At 41.5% G+C, this 20,235-nt stretch overlaps 1 protein-coding gene across 4 annotated transcripts in view; it reads right to left on the bottom strand.

Moving 5' to 3' along the window:
* LOC114458867 (ATP-binding cassette sub-family A member 2-like) overlaps positions 1-20,235 on the bottom strand; it is a 65,845-nt gene that overhangs the window by 33,556 nt on the left and 12,054 nt on the right. For 3 of the 4 annotated variants that reach the window (XM_028441240.1, XM_028441241.1, XM_028441242.1), the window contains exons 3-20: positions 19,251-19,362; positions 19,005-19,168; positions 16,874-16,995; positions 16,630-16,710; positions 16,317-16,535; positions 14,285-14,601; positions 13,890-14,049; positions 13,324-13,431; positions 13,106-13,249; positions 12,152-12,248; positions 11,891-12,064; positions 10,396-10,498; positions 9,174-9,288; positions 4,752-4,942; positions 4,532-4,682; positions 3,958-4,162; positions 3,416-3,577; positions 3,103-3,283 (exon numbers count right to left, since the gene is read on the bottom strand). In XM_028441240.1, coding sequence (XP_028297041.1) covers positions 3,103-3,283; positions 3,416-3,577; positions 3,958-4,162; positions 4,532-4,682; positions 4,752-4,942; positions 9,174-9,288; positions 10,396-10,498; positions 11,891-12,064; positions 12,152-12,248; positions 13,106-13,249; positions 13,324-13,431; positions 13,890-14,049; positions 14,285-14,601; positions 16,317-16,535; positions 16,630-16,710; positions 16,874-16,995; positions 19,005-19,168; positions 19,251-19,362 — 2,806 coding nt within the window. Of the gene's footprint in view, positions 1-3,102; positions 3,284-3,415; positions 3,578-3,957; positions 4,163-4,531; positions 4,683-4,751; positions 4,943-9,173; positions 9,289-10,395; positions 10,499-11,890; positions 12,065-12,151; positions 12,249-13,105; positions 13,250-13,323; positions 13,432-13,889; positions 14,050-14,284; positions 14,602-16,316; positions 16,536-16,629; positions 16,711-16,873; positions 16,996-19,004; positions 19,169-19,250; positions 19,363-19,946; positions 20,054-20,235 lie in introns of those variants that run through there. The other variant, XM_028441243.1, reaches the window with a different exon arrangement.

Below are 20,235 nucleotides of genomic sequence, written 5' to 3'. Positions count from 1 at the left end.
CAACACAGAGCAAGTCCCTAATGATCTCCGCCAGCTTTTGGTCTGTGAGGGAGAGCTCCGCCCCTTTCCATCACCTATTGCAAAGACGCTGTTCTTATGGAAAATGATATAACTTTTCGACTCCGTTTTTATCCACCATCTGGCCCAGGCTACATTCATCTACCACCTGGCCCAGGCTACATCCATCCACCACCTGGCCCAGGCTACAGCAATCCACCACCTGGCCCAGGCTACAGCCATCCACCACCTGGCCCAGGTTACAGCCATCCACCACCAGGCCCAGGCTACATCCATCCACCAGTAGGCCCAGGCTACATCCATCCACCAGTAGGCCCAGGCTACATCCATCCACCAGCAGGCCCAGGCTACATCCATCCACCACCTGGCCCAGGCTTTAGTCGTCCAAAGGGCCCAAAGAAAACCCATGCGATGGAAGAGTTGGATGAGTTAAGAAAAACACTTGAATTTTTATCAGATGATATGTCTATAATAAAGAATCAACAAAAGCAGTTAATCGATTAAAAACAAAATAATCTGAAAATAAATAAAATATAAACATTACAAAAACAAGCTAACTAATATTTTACAAAATAGTCAAAAATTATTTTATACTACTTTACTAAACAAAAACAAAAACAATATTAAAGAAGTTTGGAAATTATTAAATGAGGTGATGAATAAAACAGTAAAACAAAACAAATATCCACATTTCTTCTATGTAAACAACAGTGAGAATTATGATCCGAATGATGATGCTAATAATCTAAATGAATTCTTTGTTAATATGGGCCCAGATTTAGCCAGGAAAATACCGAAATCAGTAGCACCTATGTTTATAACACCTGTGGATGAAGATGAAGTGATTGAAGCTGAAAAAAAATTTGCAAACAAAAGACTGTGATGGCATTGATATGTATGTAATTAAGAAAGAAATCAGATGTATTTCAAAACCTCTCACTCATATATATATATATATATAAATAATCGACCCTTTAGTACTGGTGCATTTCCTTGTCAAATGAAAACAGCTAAAGTTATACTGCTGCATAAATCTGGTGACCGGCATGATTTCAACAATTACAGACCTGTTTCATTATTACCACAATTTTCAAAAATTCTTGAAAAGCTTTTTAATAACCATTTGGAAAATTTCATAGATAAGCACCATCTACTCTCCGAATGTCAATATGGATTTAGGGCAAACCACTCAATATCTTTGGCACTCATCGATTCAGTTGAAGAAATAATTACTTCTCTTGATAAAAAAAACAACACGCTCTATTTGATGATTTATCCAAGGCATTTGATACTATAGATCATGAAATTCTACTCGGGAAATTGGAGCAGTATGACATCAGAGGTAAGGCTTTAGATTGGGTGTAGAGCTTTTTGACCAATAGAAAGCGATGTTGTTAGTTTAGGGGCACACTGTTCTACTTCCTTAAATGTTACCTGTGGAGTTCCCCAGGGATCTGTATTGGGTCCAAAACTGTTTATTCTCTAAATTAATGATTTATGTAAAGTGTCTACATTATTGAAACTGACACTGTTTGCTGATGACACAAACATGTTTTGCTTCAGCTCTGATCTACAACAATTAATAAGTGATGTTACAAATGAATTCAGTAAAATAAGAACCTGGTTTGCTATCAACAAACTATCCTTTAATATGGATAAAACAAAAATTATGTATTTTGGAAACAGGCCAAAACATGTTGAAATTAAGGTTTCTCTTGATGGTAATTACATTAAACAAGTAAATTAAACTAAATTTCTTGATGTTATACTAGACAACCAAATTAGTTGGAAACCGCATTTTAAATATGTTCAAAAAAGATTTTAAAAAGTATAGCAGTACTCAACAGAGCAAGACATGTTTTAAATTACAGCGCACGCCACACACTTTACTGTTCAATAGTACAAGATTACAACCATTAGTTTCTCTTCAAAAACGAGCAATACGTTACGTTCATAATACAGAATATTTGGACCACACCAAGCCACTATTCAATAAATCTAAATCTAAAAAAGAAATTGCAGCTCATCAAACAAGTAAAATAGAATTTAAAGCACAACAAAAACTTCTCCCTAAAAATATTCAGAAATTGTTTATTGAAAAAGCTGAGACTTATAACTTAAGAGACAAAATGAACTTTTGTTCAATACAAGCACGAACAACAAAAAAAAGCTTTAGTGTGTCAGTAAGTGGTACCAGGTTGTGGAAGAGTTTGTGTGTTGAAATAAAAACATGTCTGAATTTAAAGCAATTTAAATATAAATACATAAAGTTTATCTTCTCGAAGAACAAGTGTTAAAGGGATAAAATTGTAAATAGGTGTGTATATACTTGTCTATGTGTGGACAAATTAATGTATAATGGTCACATGAATTGTATAATTATAGAGATATGAATCACAGTATATGTACTGTATATGTATATGTATAGTGTAAATAGGTGCATATTATAAGAAGATTATATGTATAGTACTAGATATTACAAGGGGTAGGGTCATATAAGTATATACTTCCTCCTACTCCTTTTCAAACATGTATAGGATTCATGAGCAGGATTTCTGTAACATTTGTTCTCTCTTTGCCTTGTTGATTTATTTTCATTTTTTTCTTTAATTACAATTATTATCATTTGTTTTCCCTCATTATGAGATAATCCTGCTATTGTGTTCGTGTTTGAAATCAAATCAAATCAAATGTCTGACCATTTCTTTTTCACCTCAGTCACAGTGTGTCCACCTCAATAATTAATACCTCCACCTACCATTGAGTGAAATGTGTTTTATTCGCTCATTTTCCCCCATGGTCCATTGTGAAATTTGTATTAGTGAATATTTATCAATGATTTCTTATAAGTACCACATGGGCGGAGCAAGGTGTTTTCTCACATACAACAACTTTAGAGTTGGTTGTGATTTATAAACAGAAACAGGCGTAGGACGTGCATGCTCCCTCTGTTATAAATCTGAACGTTATTTTACATATGCACTTCCTGTGTTTTAGTGTACGTCAGGGCTCTGACCTCCTGATCCGAGACCTCACTGTAGATCGTGGTGAACTTTAATGTTGTGGATTTACTGGTTCTCTTACATGGTGGTAGTCTTTCCGGCCCCGTTGTGTCCAAGGAAGGAGACCACCTGGTTTTCGTGGAGGTTGAGGCTCAGCTTGTTCAGGGCCAGTTTACTGCCCGTCTTGTAGACTTTGGTCAGCTTGTCGATGCAAACAACCAGCGGGAGGTGACTGGGCTCCTCCTCAATACCACGATTCTCCTCTGGAAAAAAACATAGAAGAAGTGTCTCATATTCCTTCCAAACGCCATTTTTCTGATGGTGACTGAACATTTATCAATGATCTGATTGTTTAGAATAACACCTCTCCTAAAGAAGGAGGAGTTAGTGCATACCGGACCGCCGCTGGTCCATGGCACAGGCCTGATCCTCCTCCATCACACTCAGCCTGGTAGCTCTGCCTCCACACGGACAATCCCAGCTCTCACCACGCCCACTGCTCGACCAATAGGACCTCTGCAGGGGGAAGTACCAGGGCCGAGGCAGCCCATACATGCCTGATGGAAAACACAGCAGTTTTACCCTACTTCCTACTTTATTTTCCTTCCTTCCATCCTTCTTTCCTTCTTCATTTCCTCCTGATTTTATTTTCCATCCTTAAGAAGAAAAGATGAAAGAAAGGAAAATATTTTCCTTCCTTTCATTTACTTTCTTCCTTTTCTTCTTTACTTACTTCATTGCATCCTTTTTTATTTTCTAAATTCCTTTTTTATGTTCTTCCTTACATCTTAATTTTCCTTCCTTCCAATTTTATTTTCCTTCCTTCCTTGATATCCAATAACATCCCTCTCTATCTTGCCATGTTTTCTCCATCAGAGCCTTTAAACGTGGATGACTGCTGGACGCTCAGTGTTTACAGATGGAGGGCGTGGCTCACCTGGATGTACGGCCTCGATGTACCAGGTCAGCACGCCATACGCCGCTGCATCCACTATTAGCATCATCATGGACAGCCCCAGGTTAAAGTCGTCTCCCTCCACCGGTGATTGGCTGATGGTTCTCCACTGGATGCCCACCCCGGCCACCTCGTACAGGGCGAAGTACTTGGAGCCCAGGCCGAAGGCGGTGGTGGACATCAGGGACTGATGGAGACACGAGGAGACACCAAAACCAAAAGACAATTCAACCAAACACACACAAAAACAACAACATAAAAACAACAATAATCAAAACATACTGAAGAGAAAATGACACAAAAACACACAATGACAGAGAGAACAGAGCCTGCCGATGAGAAATGACTAGTTAGCATTAGCTGACAGATAACACCGAGTTATACTGGTTAACACTGGTTTATATAAATGTATACTGGTTAATATCAGTATATACTGGTTTTTACTACTTCAGTAAATATTGATGAGGCTCCCAGTAACACTTAGCACTACACTCGAAAGTCTTCATGTGAGCAAATTTAAAGCAGAACAAATGCTGGATGGGTTGTCGACTCTTACAGCAATGCACTTCTCGAAGGCGGTGATTTTGTCGTGAGCGACTTCCTCCCTGATGGCCACGTACATGTAGGGCACGTAGCTGAGGAAGTAGATGATTCCTCCACAGGCCGAGGCCAGCTTAGCTTTGGAGTAAATGACGGACACCAGGAAACTGAAAAAACACAGAGGGCGCTGTTGGTCTGGGCTCAGAGACGACATCAAAACAAAACGGGACGCTCACCAGAACATGATGGTTGCCACGGCGTAGATGCTGAGGAAGAGCCAGATGATGAAGGTATCGCTGTGCAGCAACACACGGCCGTACTTCAGGATTGCAGTGAGCGCCGTCACCGACACGGAGAGCTGCAGGAAGCCCGTGATGAACCAGGCGACCCAGTGCACGGCGTTGTTCAGCCCCATCATCTTCATCACCTGATCATCATCATCACATATCAGCACATTCATTTACACTTTTTACTATCAGTCACAAGGTAACATGATCATCAGTCTAAACGCAACATCAGCTGGTTGGAGTATGAGGAGACGGTCACTGACGGTCACCGTTTTTATAGTTTGCATTTTTTATATCGACTCATTTTGGTTTTACATTTTAAGTCTCACCTCTGACATGACAGGTCACGAATTATAACAATCACCTGTTGAACTGATACACCACATGTCATTGTGTGAGAATTTTCTCTGAAAGATGACGGACTGATCATTTTGTGTACTAATAACTTTTGTTTTTTTACATACATTCAGTGGCGGGCCGTGCATTTCACCCCTAGGCCTTCAGTGACATCCGTCTTAGTCCAACCTAAATTAATACACCTCATAATAGCATCAATATGACACCACAGCTCGAGAATCCTTACAGAATCACACATGCACATTACATCACCCTTAATATAGGCTGTTCAAGCAACACTTAATTTCCAGAGCATTTAAAGTCAAAAAGCTTGCATTCACAATTAAGAGTAGGACACTAAGATCACGGAAAGAAAATCTGATTTTAAGAGACTAGTCAGCAAAGTTTTATTAAGTCCACCAAAAGAATACGTGAACTTAAACAAGTTTGTCCAATAAAATGCGCATTGTCGTCATTTCATATGACACCAACGAGGCGATAACGAAACCAACAATTCATTGAAAATTAAAAAGTAAAGCAAACACATTATTTGCATTTGTTTTGGAGAAAATGCAACAGCAAAACAACTGAACACGTTGCGCCGCTGCGCGCCCCACATTATTTACATTATAAATTGCAGTGGATCAAAAAATTTTTTTTAATATGTTTTGCCATTTTATTTTGTGACCATTGATTGATTACTAACAAAATAAAATGGCAAAAACATCTTAAAAATTCAAATAAAATGCTTGGACTCACAAACATAGATCTCCCCCACATCACCTGCTTATTTGAAAATAAAATCCATTCTTTTTTTTTATTTCAAGAACACCTCAATGGCTCTATTGTACAGTCGATCTGTACGCTTCAGGTCCATGAGTAAGTCGTTTTCTATGGACATGGAGGTTAATGCTGAAAGCCGTGTCTGTCCGGTCGTGTTTCTGGCATGAGTTTTAAAACCCTTCATCAAAGGCAGTAGACACAGGGATGGTCACAGCCAAACAGGCCAGTGCGTCAAGTTGTCCCATACTCTCACTTAGATGCTCAGAAGAAAATCATGGAGATCAGCGGGAGTTTTACCTTCAAAATCAGCCATGGCATACATTACAGTCAGTTCTGTTTTAAGTCGGGGAAGGACAAATAGTGTTCGTGGCTCTGTATTAAGCTGGAGAAGGCTGCTTGAGGGAATTATTTCCTGTATGTCTGAAAATGCTGGGGGTTGAGAATGGAGAGAAACATCAACATTTCATGGTCCTGAAATCGACTCCTTATCTGGGAAAGAATGTTGTCCAGAATCCTGTTGTAGAGTTTTTGGAAGTGTGCACACAGATCGCCTTGCGCCTCGCCCTGGCCTTTGAGCACACTTGGACCACCTGAGATGCGCACTGTTTCTTTATATATCTCACTGAATTTGCCCATCGCTTGCTCAACTGTGTGACAAAACTCGTTCAGCCTTGCCATGCAGAATTGTACATCCAATGTTTTTGTCTGGAGCACACTAGCATACTCAAAAATCCCATTGAATGTGTTGAGCAAATAAAACCTAAAATCCTCCAGACATGCATTAAATCCATCTGCAAAAAGCACAGTGTCCTTATCATACTCATCGAGGTGTTCTAATATGTGATCAAACTTTAGCGTAACTCATTTCTCAAAGACTGTATTTACCAATCTTGATGTATATTGCCACCGTGTTGGCACAACGTGAGGAAGACGCCGCTTGCAGATATCCGGGAGTTGTGTGCGTTTCTGGGATCTTTACGCTTTGAGGCCCCTTGAGTCAGTACTAAATTAAGACGATGTGCATAACAGTGAATGAATAAGACCATAGGCGCCTTCTCCTTAACTTTAGCCTGCACCTCGTTTAGTCCAGATGCCATCACCGCTGCGCCATCATAACACTGTGCAACAACATTTATATTCCTCAAAAAAATGGAAAATAAGAGAAGCAAGGTCATCAGCTCGCCTGCTACTGGTTACATTCACAAAACGTTCCTTGACACCTGTGGCCGTCACACAGCACAGTACGAGTGTGAGTTGTGCCATGTTACCCACGTCTGTGGTTTTGTCGACCATGACGGCGACAAAAGGGACTCTTTTGATCTCCTCTCCCATCACTTCAGCAATAACATAAATTAGGTCTGTATTTTGCTTGATGTCCGAACACCACCCTGTTAGTGGACAAATGGTAATGCAAGTCTGTGTCATGTTCAGCAAGAAAAGAAAGAAGCTCCACATATTTACCTCTATTCAATTACTGGGGGCTTTCATTGTGTCCCCTAAATGAAAGTTCCTGTTTACCTAAAAACATGACACAATCCATCAGTCTTTTCAATATCTCCCTATTTTTCTTCACCTTTTCGGTGTTGAGCTCCGTTTCCCTGCGTGCCTGTTCGCTGAGCTGCAGATCCACTGGGGTGTCCCCAAATGTTTTTAAAAGCACCGTAGCATGTAAGTGCCCTGCGTGTTTTGGTGTCTCGTTGCTGCCTTGGTGAAATAACTTCAGTTGGCAAACCCAGTGTAGCTCCAACCACCAAATCGATCAGTTGCAAACAAAAAGCATTCCCCTTTTCCCTGCTGGGATAGGTTAGCTAGCATGGGAGTCGGACGCCCTCTTCTCACAAGGTCCAGTTTTTCTTGAATGGTTTGTCTTGAAAATGATGTGGCAAGTATATCTGCAACCGAAACCATCCCTTCTCCACCTTTAGCCATCGTGTGTTAAAAAAATACATCTTATAGCCACCTTCCAGGTTCTCACGAGTACTTATCCAATCACAGGATGCGTAGATGTCAACTTCAGCGTAAGATCTTCGAGCTGGCCTAGGTGTCGCAGACTCGAGAGCTTATTGGCTATCGCTACTGACTGTGTCCGGCACAGGCGCAGGAGCCCGATCTGTTGATTCTGAAGGCCTGAGGCAGATTTAATAGAACCTGGCAACACAAGCTCGCTGAAATATGATTGGATAAAAACTCTACCATAATGTATAACACTGGAAGCAGCGCAACCAAGAGGATATCATATGACATAAAGAGAACAGACCAGGGAGAATAATTTTATTTAAAAATATTTACAAAAAAATAAAATACATGTACTTTTCTGTGTATGTTTAGGCCAGCAGAGAATGGCTTGCTGGCCCTGACGGCCCATCACTGCATAAATTACCTGCTGGTGTACTACTTCACCAATACACCAAATATCAGTACCATCATGTCAGTAGTTGGAATCTGAGCTCTGACATTAAATTCACCAAAGTCTTAACCCTCGTAGGTTTAACCATTTCCTCTTATGGTATTTCAGTCCAACTGGTGCCCATTTCATCTGGTGACCTCACGGTTGCAGTTCAGTTCGTAATAGCCTAAACATTTTAAAGCAAACGTTGATCATTGTTCTCAATAACATAAGTCACAAAGACAGAAACATTGAAACCATGCTTTTAGTCTTTGTTCTGAACTGCTGAAAGTTGGATGAGTCACCAGGTATTACGATCACCAGTAGAAGTGCTACACCAGGGGTGTTCAGGCGCCAAATCTGGAGGAGTTTATTTTAAGTGGGCAGCAGATTTTAGGTGGGGAAAAAAGCTCAATTTCAACATTAATGTGCTCTAGTTTGCACTTCCACATATACATTTTATATAAAGGCACTGACAATATCCAAACAATAAATGACAGATATCAGTACCTGCAGGATATTCACTTAAAAACTGTGATTTTGTGACAATTTTTTGCATAGAAAAAGTGTCAGTTCTTTTTACAATTTGTGATAAAATATGATTTTGGACAAGTGATATACAGTAGGCGTGGGAAAAACATGAGCCCCTGCAAATATGGCATTTTGTAGTTTCATTAAATTTGTGAATTTAGAATGGTTGAGAAATCTAAAACCGAATTATTTGGTATTTTGCACATATATTTTGTTTTCATTGACGTTTTAACTTTCTCCAGGCGGGCCAAATTGCATGATATATAGGGCCATATATGGCCCCCGGGTCTTGAGTTTAACATATGTGCTACACCAAGAGAGAACAAGAGCCTCACCTCTTTGAGCCGGTGTTCCTTCTCAGCCACGATGTGCTGAATCATCATGGCCACGGAGTAAACCCAGGAGATCACCATGCACAAAGGCATCATATGCTCGATGACAAACAGGAAGCTGAGGAACCACACACACACACACACACACACACACACACACACACACACACACACACACACACACACACACACACACACACACACACACACACACACACACACACACACACACACACACACACACACACACAGTTATTTAATTCAGTCAGACATTTAACACAGTGCTTTATAAAGTGTGTGGCACGCCCCCTGGTGGGGAATAGAGGTATGACAGGTGAGGTTTGATAAATAGGAGGAATTTTTTACTTTCATGCTATTAATCCATCCATTTTCAGACCCGCTTGTTCATGTTAATCAGGGTCGCAGGGGTCTGCCGGTACCTATCTCCAGCTCTCAATTTCATGCCAATCCTCTTAAAAACCTTTAGGTGCATATCACCACCTACTGTAAATGTTATATTTCATTAATTTGTCCAGCTTATTAAAGCTGATTTCCGGAGTTTCTGAGAAATCTATGTTTATGTATCATTATTTTGAAATGCAAAAAAATAGCTAACTAGTCTTTTATTATGTTCTACTGCCTGTGGTCATTCATATACGTCTATGTATATAAATCCCGCCTTTGTCCTATAGACCCCTATACAAAGAGAAAATTGTGCCGTGATCGCCCAGTCAATAGGCTTCAACTTCCTGTAGCGGTCTCTGTCAATCAAAGTGAATGCGGAACTCTGCACGGAAACAAGGCCACGCGTCACAACAGGAAACAGGTACATATGATTTTGGCTCTTACCTCAGAAATGTTAATCGCCTAAAGAATAACGATGACCCATAGACCTATATCAATGCAACCTTGTTATGTTCCGCGATGCGCATGCAGAAAAGAGGTGTGGCTTCTGGTTGATTGGCAGTGGAAGGAAGTGGAGTTGTTTTGGGCGGGACATCGAGACGTTTCTCAGAAACTCAGGATATCAGCTTTAATGGATATACAATCAATGTGCTTTTACTCCACCTTTCTTCATTGATAATAAAGGTCATTAACACTAAACAAAAGGCCTACACACAAAGTAATAATGAGAAGCCTAAAAGTAATAAATAATGATAAATGATTGGACAAGGGAAGAAAATGTAACGTGGAACTAAAGGAAGAGCAAGGTGCAGGTTCTCACTCGTCTCTGGTGTAACACGGGTATGGAAACATCTGCACGTAGTTTCCTGGTTCCACCACATCGTGACCCACCAGCGTGTTGATGATGGCTCGCTCCATCATGTCTGTCAACACACGCAAGAAGGAATAACACATCATAAATAACTCATAAACATTATACAGCATTAATTATCATAAATAAATATCTATATAAACTGTAAATAATTAATAATTAAATAGAATTATATATAGTAAAATATAGTCATAACACATCATTAATAATATAAAATAGTGGTGGGACTCGATAAAATAAAGAAATAATGCATTGGATTTTATATAGTGCTTTTCATAGACACTCAAAGCATTTTACATTGATGTTCATTATTCTTTCACTCCACACACAGTGGTGGTAAGCTACTATTGTAGCCACAGCTTTTTTTGATTTTATTTAAAGAGCAACACCACCCCCAAACCAAAATATGTATTTGGGTATTAAGTAGTGCTGTTCATTAATCCTAGTCTCACTCTTCACATTTTAGTAAAAGTATTTAAATTTTGTGTGTTTAGTTGTAAAATGTCAGAGTTACTGGCCTCTAAGGGTTGAACTATTACCTTTGAATTTTGCTATTGGCTGAAAGGAATTCTTTAGATTGGCCTGTGTCACCAACTTTCACCGTTGGCCCCACCCCTCCTATAAAGCTGAGAGAAGGGAGGAGGGTTTCCTCCAATTACAGCCCTTGGTGAGCTTTGATTGACAGCCCTAATGAGGAGGTCACTGTGTACTGTGTGAAGCAGCCCGCTGCAGTGGTGATGTTTTTGACTCTGTGCTTCTATAAAGAGCAGATTCTGCGCTAATCAGAGGGTTCATCAAGCTATGTGTGTATTTACAGACACATCATGTGTGTATTACCATCTGTCTCAGTGCACAGCACTGACAGGCTTACTGAGTGGGCGTGTCTTCCTGCTACAGCAGTAATGCCCATAATCGAGGCATTTTTGGAATTTCCCTCCTAGTGTCAGGTCAGCAGAAAGCAGGGGTTTAGTTACTGTTAGTTACTAAAATTAACGCTCTCTGGTTCTCCTGTTTCTTGTGTTGTGGTCTGCGCATCAGTTTTATGAGTATGCCGGGAACTTGTAAAATGAGAAAGGTTCCACGCTGTTTGGAGTGCAAAAAAAAAAAGTGATTGAATTATTTTTCTTTTGTCCATTATTTTTCTGTAATTAATGAATTACAATCAACGTAATAGAGTCCAAGCCTTAATAAATAATGAATATTACAGAATATAAGAAAATAGACATAATACATCATATAACAGAATATAAATAAATAATGTCTAATAAAATAATAAACATACTTCATAATTAATAATAAAATTTATAAAAAATTATATGAAGATGTTAATAAATCATACCTAATGAATACATCAAACATAAAAAATGAAACATGAACTGATAAACTACATACAGTAATAGTAAATATTAGTATTTCAGTGATCTAAGCCACAGGTAGTGCTCACCCTGTATCCACACGAAGCCGTACAGGAAGTAGAACTTTCCCCCAGTGTTGGGTCCTGGTCTCCAGTAGGCTCTGCGGATCTCGTTGGTTTTCTCCGTGAAGCTGGAGTTCTGTCGGATCTTATAGAGGACGTGAGGTGGGAGGGAGCCGTCAGCGTTGGTCTGGAAGACCACACCTGAGACGCACATAGAGAGGACACACACACTAAGACACACACACACACTGAGAGACACACACCTGAGACACACACAGAGGAACTCACTGGCAAACACAGACACGTTGTCCTGGAAGGCCTGGTTCAGGGTGTAGTTAACAATACTGTCCTCATCAGGGAAACCTTTGAAGACGTCCACACTGACCTGCTCGCACACACACGCATACACTAAAACCTTTGTACGACAAATCACAACTCAAGTAACCAATCAGCATCCTGTGTGTGTGTGTGTGTGTGTGTGTGTGTGTGTGTGTGTGTGTGTGTGAGGCATGAATTGACCATACGGTCACTAAAACCTCTTGAAACAGTTGATCCTGTGACACATTGAGCACTCAGAGCAGCTGGTGTTAGAGTCAGACTGGTCATCATGTTATGATGTGACAGAATGTTAGAGTCGGACTGGTCATCGTGTTATTCTGGCCATACCAGCCAGTCATTGCCCAATCTCGTTATATCTCTGAAGCTAAGCAGGTCTGGGCCTGGTTAGTAGTTGGATGGGAGACCACTGAGAATTCCAGGTGCCACAGTGGGGACAGTCGCTCCAGTGGCAGTGGCATCTGCCATTGTGTCCATGGGCAAGACACTTCACCCACATTGCCTAGAATGAATGTGTGAGTGAGTGTTTGTGGTGGTCGGAGGGACAGATGGTTCACTATGGCATCCTCGCTTCTGTCAGTCTTCCCCAGGGCAGCTGTGGCTACAATAGTAGCTTACCACCACAAAGTGTGGAGTGAAAAAATAATGCCTTAATTCTGTAAAGCGCTTTGAGAGTCTGTGATTAAGCGCCATATAAAATAATTTTTTATTATTATTAGTATTATCCTGTGACTGGTTCTAAGCACAGATGTTGCAGTGAAGTGTGGTGTTGTTGTTTTGTTGTTTTGATCAATGTAAACACTGAGTGACTGCATGAATGAGACATCAGTTGTAACGATGACCAGTTAAAACGACATACTGACAGGTAAAGTGCTTGGATAAGATTGTTTGTTGACTGTCACAGACCTTGGACATGAAACGTGTCCATCCACAGGCAGCATTGTCGATGGTGTCCAGCTGTCCCAGCAGGGTGGAGGTGTTGGGAAGGCTGTAGACGCGTCGCTCGGTGCCGTCCAGCAGCTCCAGATGTTTCTGCAGCTCTGAGGAGAGCTGAGGAGACACACAGGAGGAGGTCACACACCGCTCGCTCGCAGCCCCCCGAGCTCATGGAGAGCTGAGCCCACCTGCTGCAGACGACCCTCCTCCAGAAAGCTCCGTAGCTGCGCCGAGATGTTGAGCCACACCCGTGTGTAATGTGTTACGTTTCCCACCAACACAAACGTCTCGTTAGCCTGCGAAGGAAGATGAGGATGGAACTGAACGTCTGCTGCACATATAGAAATCAGGCGGCCCAAGGCGCACAAAATGACATTCAAAACACACAAATAACGATAATAATACATAAAATGAGAGAAAAATTGACAAAATAACACCAGAAACAGACAAACTGACAACACAAACAATAATAAAAATACACAAAGTAAGAAAGAATTGACAAAATATCACCAGAAAGACACAAGACAACAAAAACACACAATGAGACAACAAAAACACACAATATGACAACAAAAACACAATAGCAACAATAAATATACACAAAATGGACATAACAACACCAGAAACACACAAAATGACCAAAAAAATGACCACAAAATGAAAACATGCAAAACGACAACAACAATGCTCAGTTTGGTCATCATTCTAATGCTGACATGGATCTTAATAACGTGACAGCTTTGATGCTGTCTACCTTCTGGATGACTCGGTCCACCTGGGAGCCAATGGGAGAATAGAGGATCTTGGGATTTGTAGTCATCAGGTGGACAAGCAGGCCCAGGTTCCTCTGCTCTTTACTGGTGAAACCCAGAGAGCTCATGTTGCCCTGCTTCAACGCCTCGGGCTCAATGATCCTGCAACAACACACGCCTCATGTATGTCACACAAACACATGGCTAATGTATGACACAAACACACATACACACACCTCAAGTATGTCACACAAACACACACTGAACTTCCTTCACTCAGAGATGGAGTGTTCATCTCACATCAATGCAGGATCTTTGATAGTGATGCCCCTTTGCTGTTTATCAATGATTATGTCACAGATGTGCAAATGTCCCTGTGCAGCCCTAAGGCTCTCACCGGTTGTTCCCGCACAGGATCGGCTGCAGTCCAGCCCAAAGCTGCACAAACGCTGAGAACTGTGAGCGCGGGTTCTCCGCCTGGCCGGGTGTGTCTGTGGCGTTGGGGTTTCCCGTGGTAACGTTGACGGGCGAGCTGGTGCTGGCGGGGGACACTGGAGTCCGAGAGGAGCAGGCGCCTTTAGGAAGCAGGCGAGCTAGGCCAGAGAGAAGGTCCACGTCCTTCAGGAGCCGCTCCACGTCCGCCACGTCCTTCAGCAGGGCGCCGAGGCCGGTCTGAGGGGGTGGAGCCACAGCCTCGGGCTGCCCCTGCCGCAGCTGGACGGACAAGAGAGGAAACAAATGACTGAAAAGATCTCCAGTGATCACACAAACACGCACGACTTCAAAGAACGCAACAAATGACCTGCCCAATAGTGGACGTGTCCTTCTGTGAACACATCGCTGATTGGATCTGATTGAAAGCTGACAGGAGAGAAAAGATAGATCAATCCTTTCATTTACCGATGACTTCCGATAGACTTTTATAAGATGTACTGACAGAAATTAGTCAGCTGATAAAGCCTGATTCATTCATTAATTCAATAATTAATTAATTCATGGAGTGATGCTGAGAGTCCTATAAGATAATATAAAATACAAATATTGTCCACCTTATGATGTAAGCTGAGCTGTATGAACGCAGCATCAGATCTACAAACTTCACCCAGAATGAGGTGGATATGTGAATAGAAACATGTCTGTGCTTTAATAAAGTGAAACTGTTTATTCTTCCATCATTTAATACTGTATAACCTCACTAATTTAAGCATTAACACTCATCATTCCTTCCTTCAAGTGTTTTTTTTGGTCTGAATTATGGATTGTTATTCTATATTTTTAAAGAATTATTCCTCAATTGTGATGTAAGTTGCTCTACAAAGTTTCTCTGTTTGTAATTCGTCTGACGCTGCAATCTCCGCCCCTTTCCTGTAATGTAAGTGTGCACGAAGCCAGGCTGATATCACCTGGGCAAGGTCAACGAGTTTATTTCCTGCTTCATAAAACAGCTGCTTGGTGACAGAGAATGTTGGGTTAGGTGAAGCTAACAAAGAGATATCAGGATATACTTATTTAGGAGTAACTATCGCAACACTTTCCACCAATGACAGAACCTAATTTCCACAGGCCAATAAATGACGGCAACATTGTTGCAACAGAAACAAACGAGCTCCTGTGTAATGGCAAGTTCACACCAAACGCGTCAGGTTTACATAGACAATATATGATGGACGTGCTTCTAGGAGTATTGCGAGGTCCCGCTGCGCGTCCCGTGCCTGCTGTGTGGAGTGTTTTGAAGCTTTACGCGCGTTTTGAGATTTCAAGCTTTTGACGTGTGCCCGGCGCCTCCAATGCAACCAACGCTAGAGTTGGAATTGTTGAACTTTTGGGGCATATCGCGGCACGTCGACTAATCAGGAGATTTTCACAACTGTGACATATTCAGAATAATGAAAAAAAAAACACTAACAGGTGATAGATGGACAGGCGCTCTTCTGCTGGCATAGAGCGCCTGTAGTTGGTGTCCTGGTAGGAGATGCAAGTGCTGATGCTGGTCAGCAAGTTGTCAAACTCATCCGAGCGCAGCTCTGGTGAATCCAGAAACGGCGCCGAGGCACAAATAAAACCAAGCCACTCTTTTGATAATGTAGAGCCGATGAACGGGAGTCGGAGGCGGCGTGTTCAGCAAGGAACTCCAAACTTTATTCTCCATTCACCCACAGCCCCTCCCTAAATGCGTTCAAAGCGCTCTCTTACCAACTTGTTTGGATGCGCCTCAAGAGCGTCTTTGACCCTGGTGACAAGCGTCGGATTCAATGAGCACAAGTGTCCAACTACGCCCGAAACACGTTTGGTGTGAACGCAGCATAAAAATCTCGGAATGTTTGAGAACTTTTTTTTTACTGTGTGGTTTTTGTGTTGTGTTTTTTTTTTTTTCCTTAAAATTAATGTTTCCTGTTCAGCCTTCCCAGGATGAGTGAAGTTATCCTCACTTTCTCGATGACGCTGTTCGTGTTGATCTGCTCTTTCAGCTCCAGGCTCAGCTGACGGAAGCGCTCCGACCGTTGACTGCGCTTGCCGCTGCACGCCGCGCCGTGATAGGCCAGCAGCTCTGGGCTCTGCCTCTCAGAGACCAATAGGATGTCTCGGAGCTCAGAGGCTCCACCCACTCCACAGGTGAGCGCCTCGAGCATAGATCCAGTCAAGAGCGTCTGTGGACGAGTTCGGAGGTCAAAACAAATAAAACATCAACAAGATTTATTTTTCTGTAACAATACAAGTTTGACAGGGACGAACGTCTCCCACCTGATTGGACAACGCTTCTTCTGTTCGTCTGGACTCGTTTTTCTCTTCAATTAGAGATGAACCAAAGATCAACCTGTTCACCTGTAACAAACACACACACAAAGACAGACAGACTGTGTGTGTGTGTGTGTGTGTGTGTGTGTGTGTGTGTGTGTGTGTGTGTGTGTGTGTGTGTGTGTGTGTGCGTGTGTGTGTGTGTGTGTGTGTGAAAGAAAAAGAGAAAAATAGCAAGTGTATGTGTTACCTCTGCGACTGACAGTTGTGTATCCAATAGAAATGCTGCGTTGGACTTTGACAGTGAGAAGTTGTGAATGAGAAACTGCTGGAAATCTGAAGAGTTCTTCAGGACGCTGGACAGACTGAACCCTGCAGGAGGAACACACACACACGCACACATGTTCAGAACCATAGAACAGTAAGGTCCACCCGCTGCTCTGAGACATCCTGTCTATGAAGGTTCTGAACAGAACCACAAACAAAGGTCTATGTGGACCCGCAAAGAGTTTCACAAACTTAGAACTAAACCTAAAACCAAAGCTAGAACCAAACCTATGAATAAACCTAGAACTAAATCTAAAGTAAATCTAGAATCAAATTTAGAACCAATCCAAGACCTAACCCTACAACCAGCCCGAGGACCAAACATGGAACCAACCCTAGAACTAAATCTACAACCAAATCTAGAGTAAACCTAGAACCAAGCCTGAAACCAAACCTAGGACCAAACCAAGATCCAGACCTAGAAGTAAATCAATTCAATCTTTATAAATAAATAACCTTCGTACAATAAAATGCAGCTCAAAGTGCTTTTACAAAGACAAAAATAAATATAACATCCACCCCGTACAAACCCTGTCCACCGCACACAGACACAGGTTAAAATAAGGACATGGCACATGGCTGAGTACAGAGGATCTAAGTAAGGAGACATTAGGCTTGGGCAGTAATACGGTAATACCGTATACCGCGGTGTCATAAAAAAGCAATGGTATCAGTTTCAATACCGTTTTAAAAAAAAAATGCAATGCACTTATATAGGTGATAAGGATTAAATATCAAACATAATTTATCTAATGCCTAAACATGGTTCTATGTACAACAACAGCTGTGTGAGAGAGTGCTGGCTGCAAAAAAAAGTGTTGCACTTCAGCAGTCAGTGACTGCTCTGATCGGAGCAGAGAGGGAACGAATTAAGACAGGCTTGAAGAACAAGTATCCACTATTGAATCAATCATTTTTCTGTACAAGAACATGGATTATCCTTATATTTGATACGTAGATTATATAAACAGATCCACTGCTGTCTCTGGGGCCTGTGTTTGACGTGTGATTGTTTCCACGTGAGCTGATCTGATGTTGACAATAACAGTTATTTATTAGTAAAAGCAGGCTTACCACTAAAACAAATGTAAATATGTAATTTGTATGAGGGAAAAATAGGTTTTAATTGTCGGTTTCGGGTCGGGCACGGATATAAATACCTATGTCTGTTGGACCTGTAGGTTTCAGTTTTGCTTTGTCTGGTTCGGGTCAAAGCTTGAATAAGGTTCATATCATAAATGGTCTATGTTTAAAAACAAAACAAAATATTTGTCTTTCTTTTTCTTTCTCCTCGTCCTCCTCTGCACCTGCTCATTCATTCTCCACTGCAAAAAGACTTTGAGACAAACACAACAATTCACATGCGGGTCACAAAAATTGATCCCTGAGGCACACCACATGTTATTTTATCGACCTAAGAGGAGAACATATCCAAATTTACCATAAAAGTCCCATCTGTGAGGTAGGATAAAAAAAAAAAAATTGTGAACAGCACCACCAGGTATTTGAGTCTATTTATAAGAATGGTGTGGTCTACGGTATCAAAGACTGCACAAAGGTCCAGCAGAACCAACACTGTGAGCTTTTTTAAGTCCAGGTTATAGCTAATGTCATTTCAAATCTTGAGGAGGGCAGTCTCTGAAGTAAACCTAGAAGTAAATATAGGACCAAACCTAGAGCCAAATCTAGAAGTAAAACTAGAACTAAACTAAGTAAATCTGCCAAGCCTAGAACTGAATTTAGAACCAAACCTCGAACAAAACCTGGTGGTAAACCCAGAACTAAGTCTAGAACTAAATTTAGAACCAAACCTCGAACAAAACCTGGTAGTAAACCTAGAACCAAAATTAGAGCCGAATCAGGCCTGAAGCCAGAGCTGGAAACCTATATGGTACCAGTCCTAGAATAAAATCAAGAACTAGATTTAGAACCAAACCTGCAAACGGGCCGGGAAACAGATCTGGGAACACATATGGAACCATACCTAGAAGCAAAACTTGAGCCAGACCTAGACAGACAACAATAGTAAGACATAGAACTAGACCTGGCCTCACCCTGGCTGTAGTTGAAGCTTCTGTCCTGTGTTATGGGTGTAGATTTGAGGTTCTCCAGGTGCTGTTGAAGGTTCTCCAGCTGCTGACCCAGACTGGGTCGGTCTGGTGCGAAAAGGTGGTTCTGCTGGACCACCTGACTGATCCGCTCCAGGAGCTGGGTCACCCTGATACAGGAGAACATCAGAAGGTTCTAATGAGATTTCCTCAGGGAGAACCTCAGCAGACGGAGGAGGTGAATGGACTCACGTGGAGTTCTGGTACTGCAGGAAGCCAAACTCATCTCTCTGACCATCCGGACACAAAGACTGCATAATGGGAATAATCCCAGCCGAGGTGAGAGGGGCGGAGCTGTAGAACGCTGGAACATAGAGCGAGGAACCAAAGTTGGTCCTGAATATGAAACTACACACAAACTAATCAGGAACCAGTTCTTACACGATGTGGACACTTTTGTAACTGCAGTGACAAATTGTGGGGGGGTGCTGTGCTGACTAATCTACACTGCCAAAACCACAGAACCTCCTCAAAAGGTGGAGTATTGATTATTTCTGGGTGTAATCATCAGATGTTAACCTCAATGGTGGCGATAGGACGGAACCTCATGAACAAAACTTAAAAATAAAGAGAGAAAGAAGCACTTCAGGAGATGGATTGCCAAGTTGGGTTTGACATGTCTGAAGGAGGAGATTTATGGACCTTTGGTTGATTTCATTAATAAATAATGGTAAAGGCGTTTTATTCTGTTCCGACCAACAGGTTAGAGTTAAAACATGCATGCACGCACACACACAGTATTAGAGTGAGTATACTTACACAACTGTTTGTCTGTGTGAAGAGAACAGGTTAGAGACAAAAGTGAAGCCGCACTGACTTACACACACACAGAGTTATACACACACACACACACACACACACACACACACACACAAAGATCTGACTTACACACTGCTCCGTCCCACACGTGGACAACCAGCATCATGCAGGAGAAACACAAAAAAACCACAAAGACGACACAGAGCGTCACAGTGAACTGATTACCATGACGACAGTTGTGTGCACTCCTGTACATCACGTCAAACCCATTATGAGTGAATGAAATATAAATCAAAGGATCATAATAAATGTACTTTGTTATTTCATCTCTAATCAGTACTTTGTCCCCCAATAAATGAAACCCAAACAGACAGAATACAGAAGCTTTAAATAAATATACACCAAAATAAAGTACAGC

This window comes from Gouania willdenowi, unplaced genomic scaffold, assembly GCF_900634775.1.
Source record: "Gouania willdenowi unplaced genomic scaffold, fGouWil2.1 scaffold_1_arrow_ctg1, whole genome shotgun sequence".
Lineage (NCBI taxonomy): Eukaryota > Metazoa > Chordata > Actinopteri > Blenniiformes > Gobiesocidae > Gouania > Gouania willdenowi.
The sequence above is the reverse complement of the archived record's forward strand: the minus strand, read 5'-3'. Positions and strand labels throughout refer to the sequence as shown.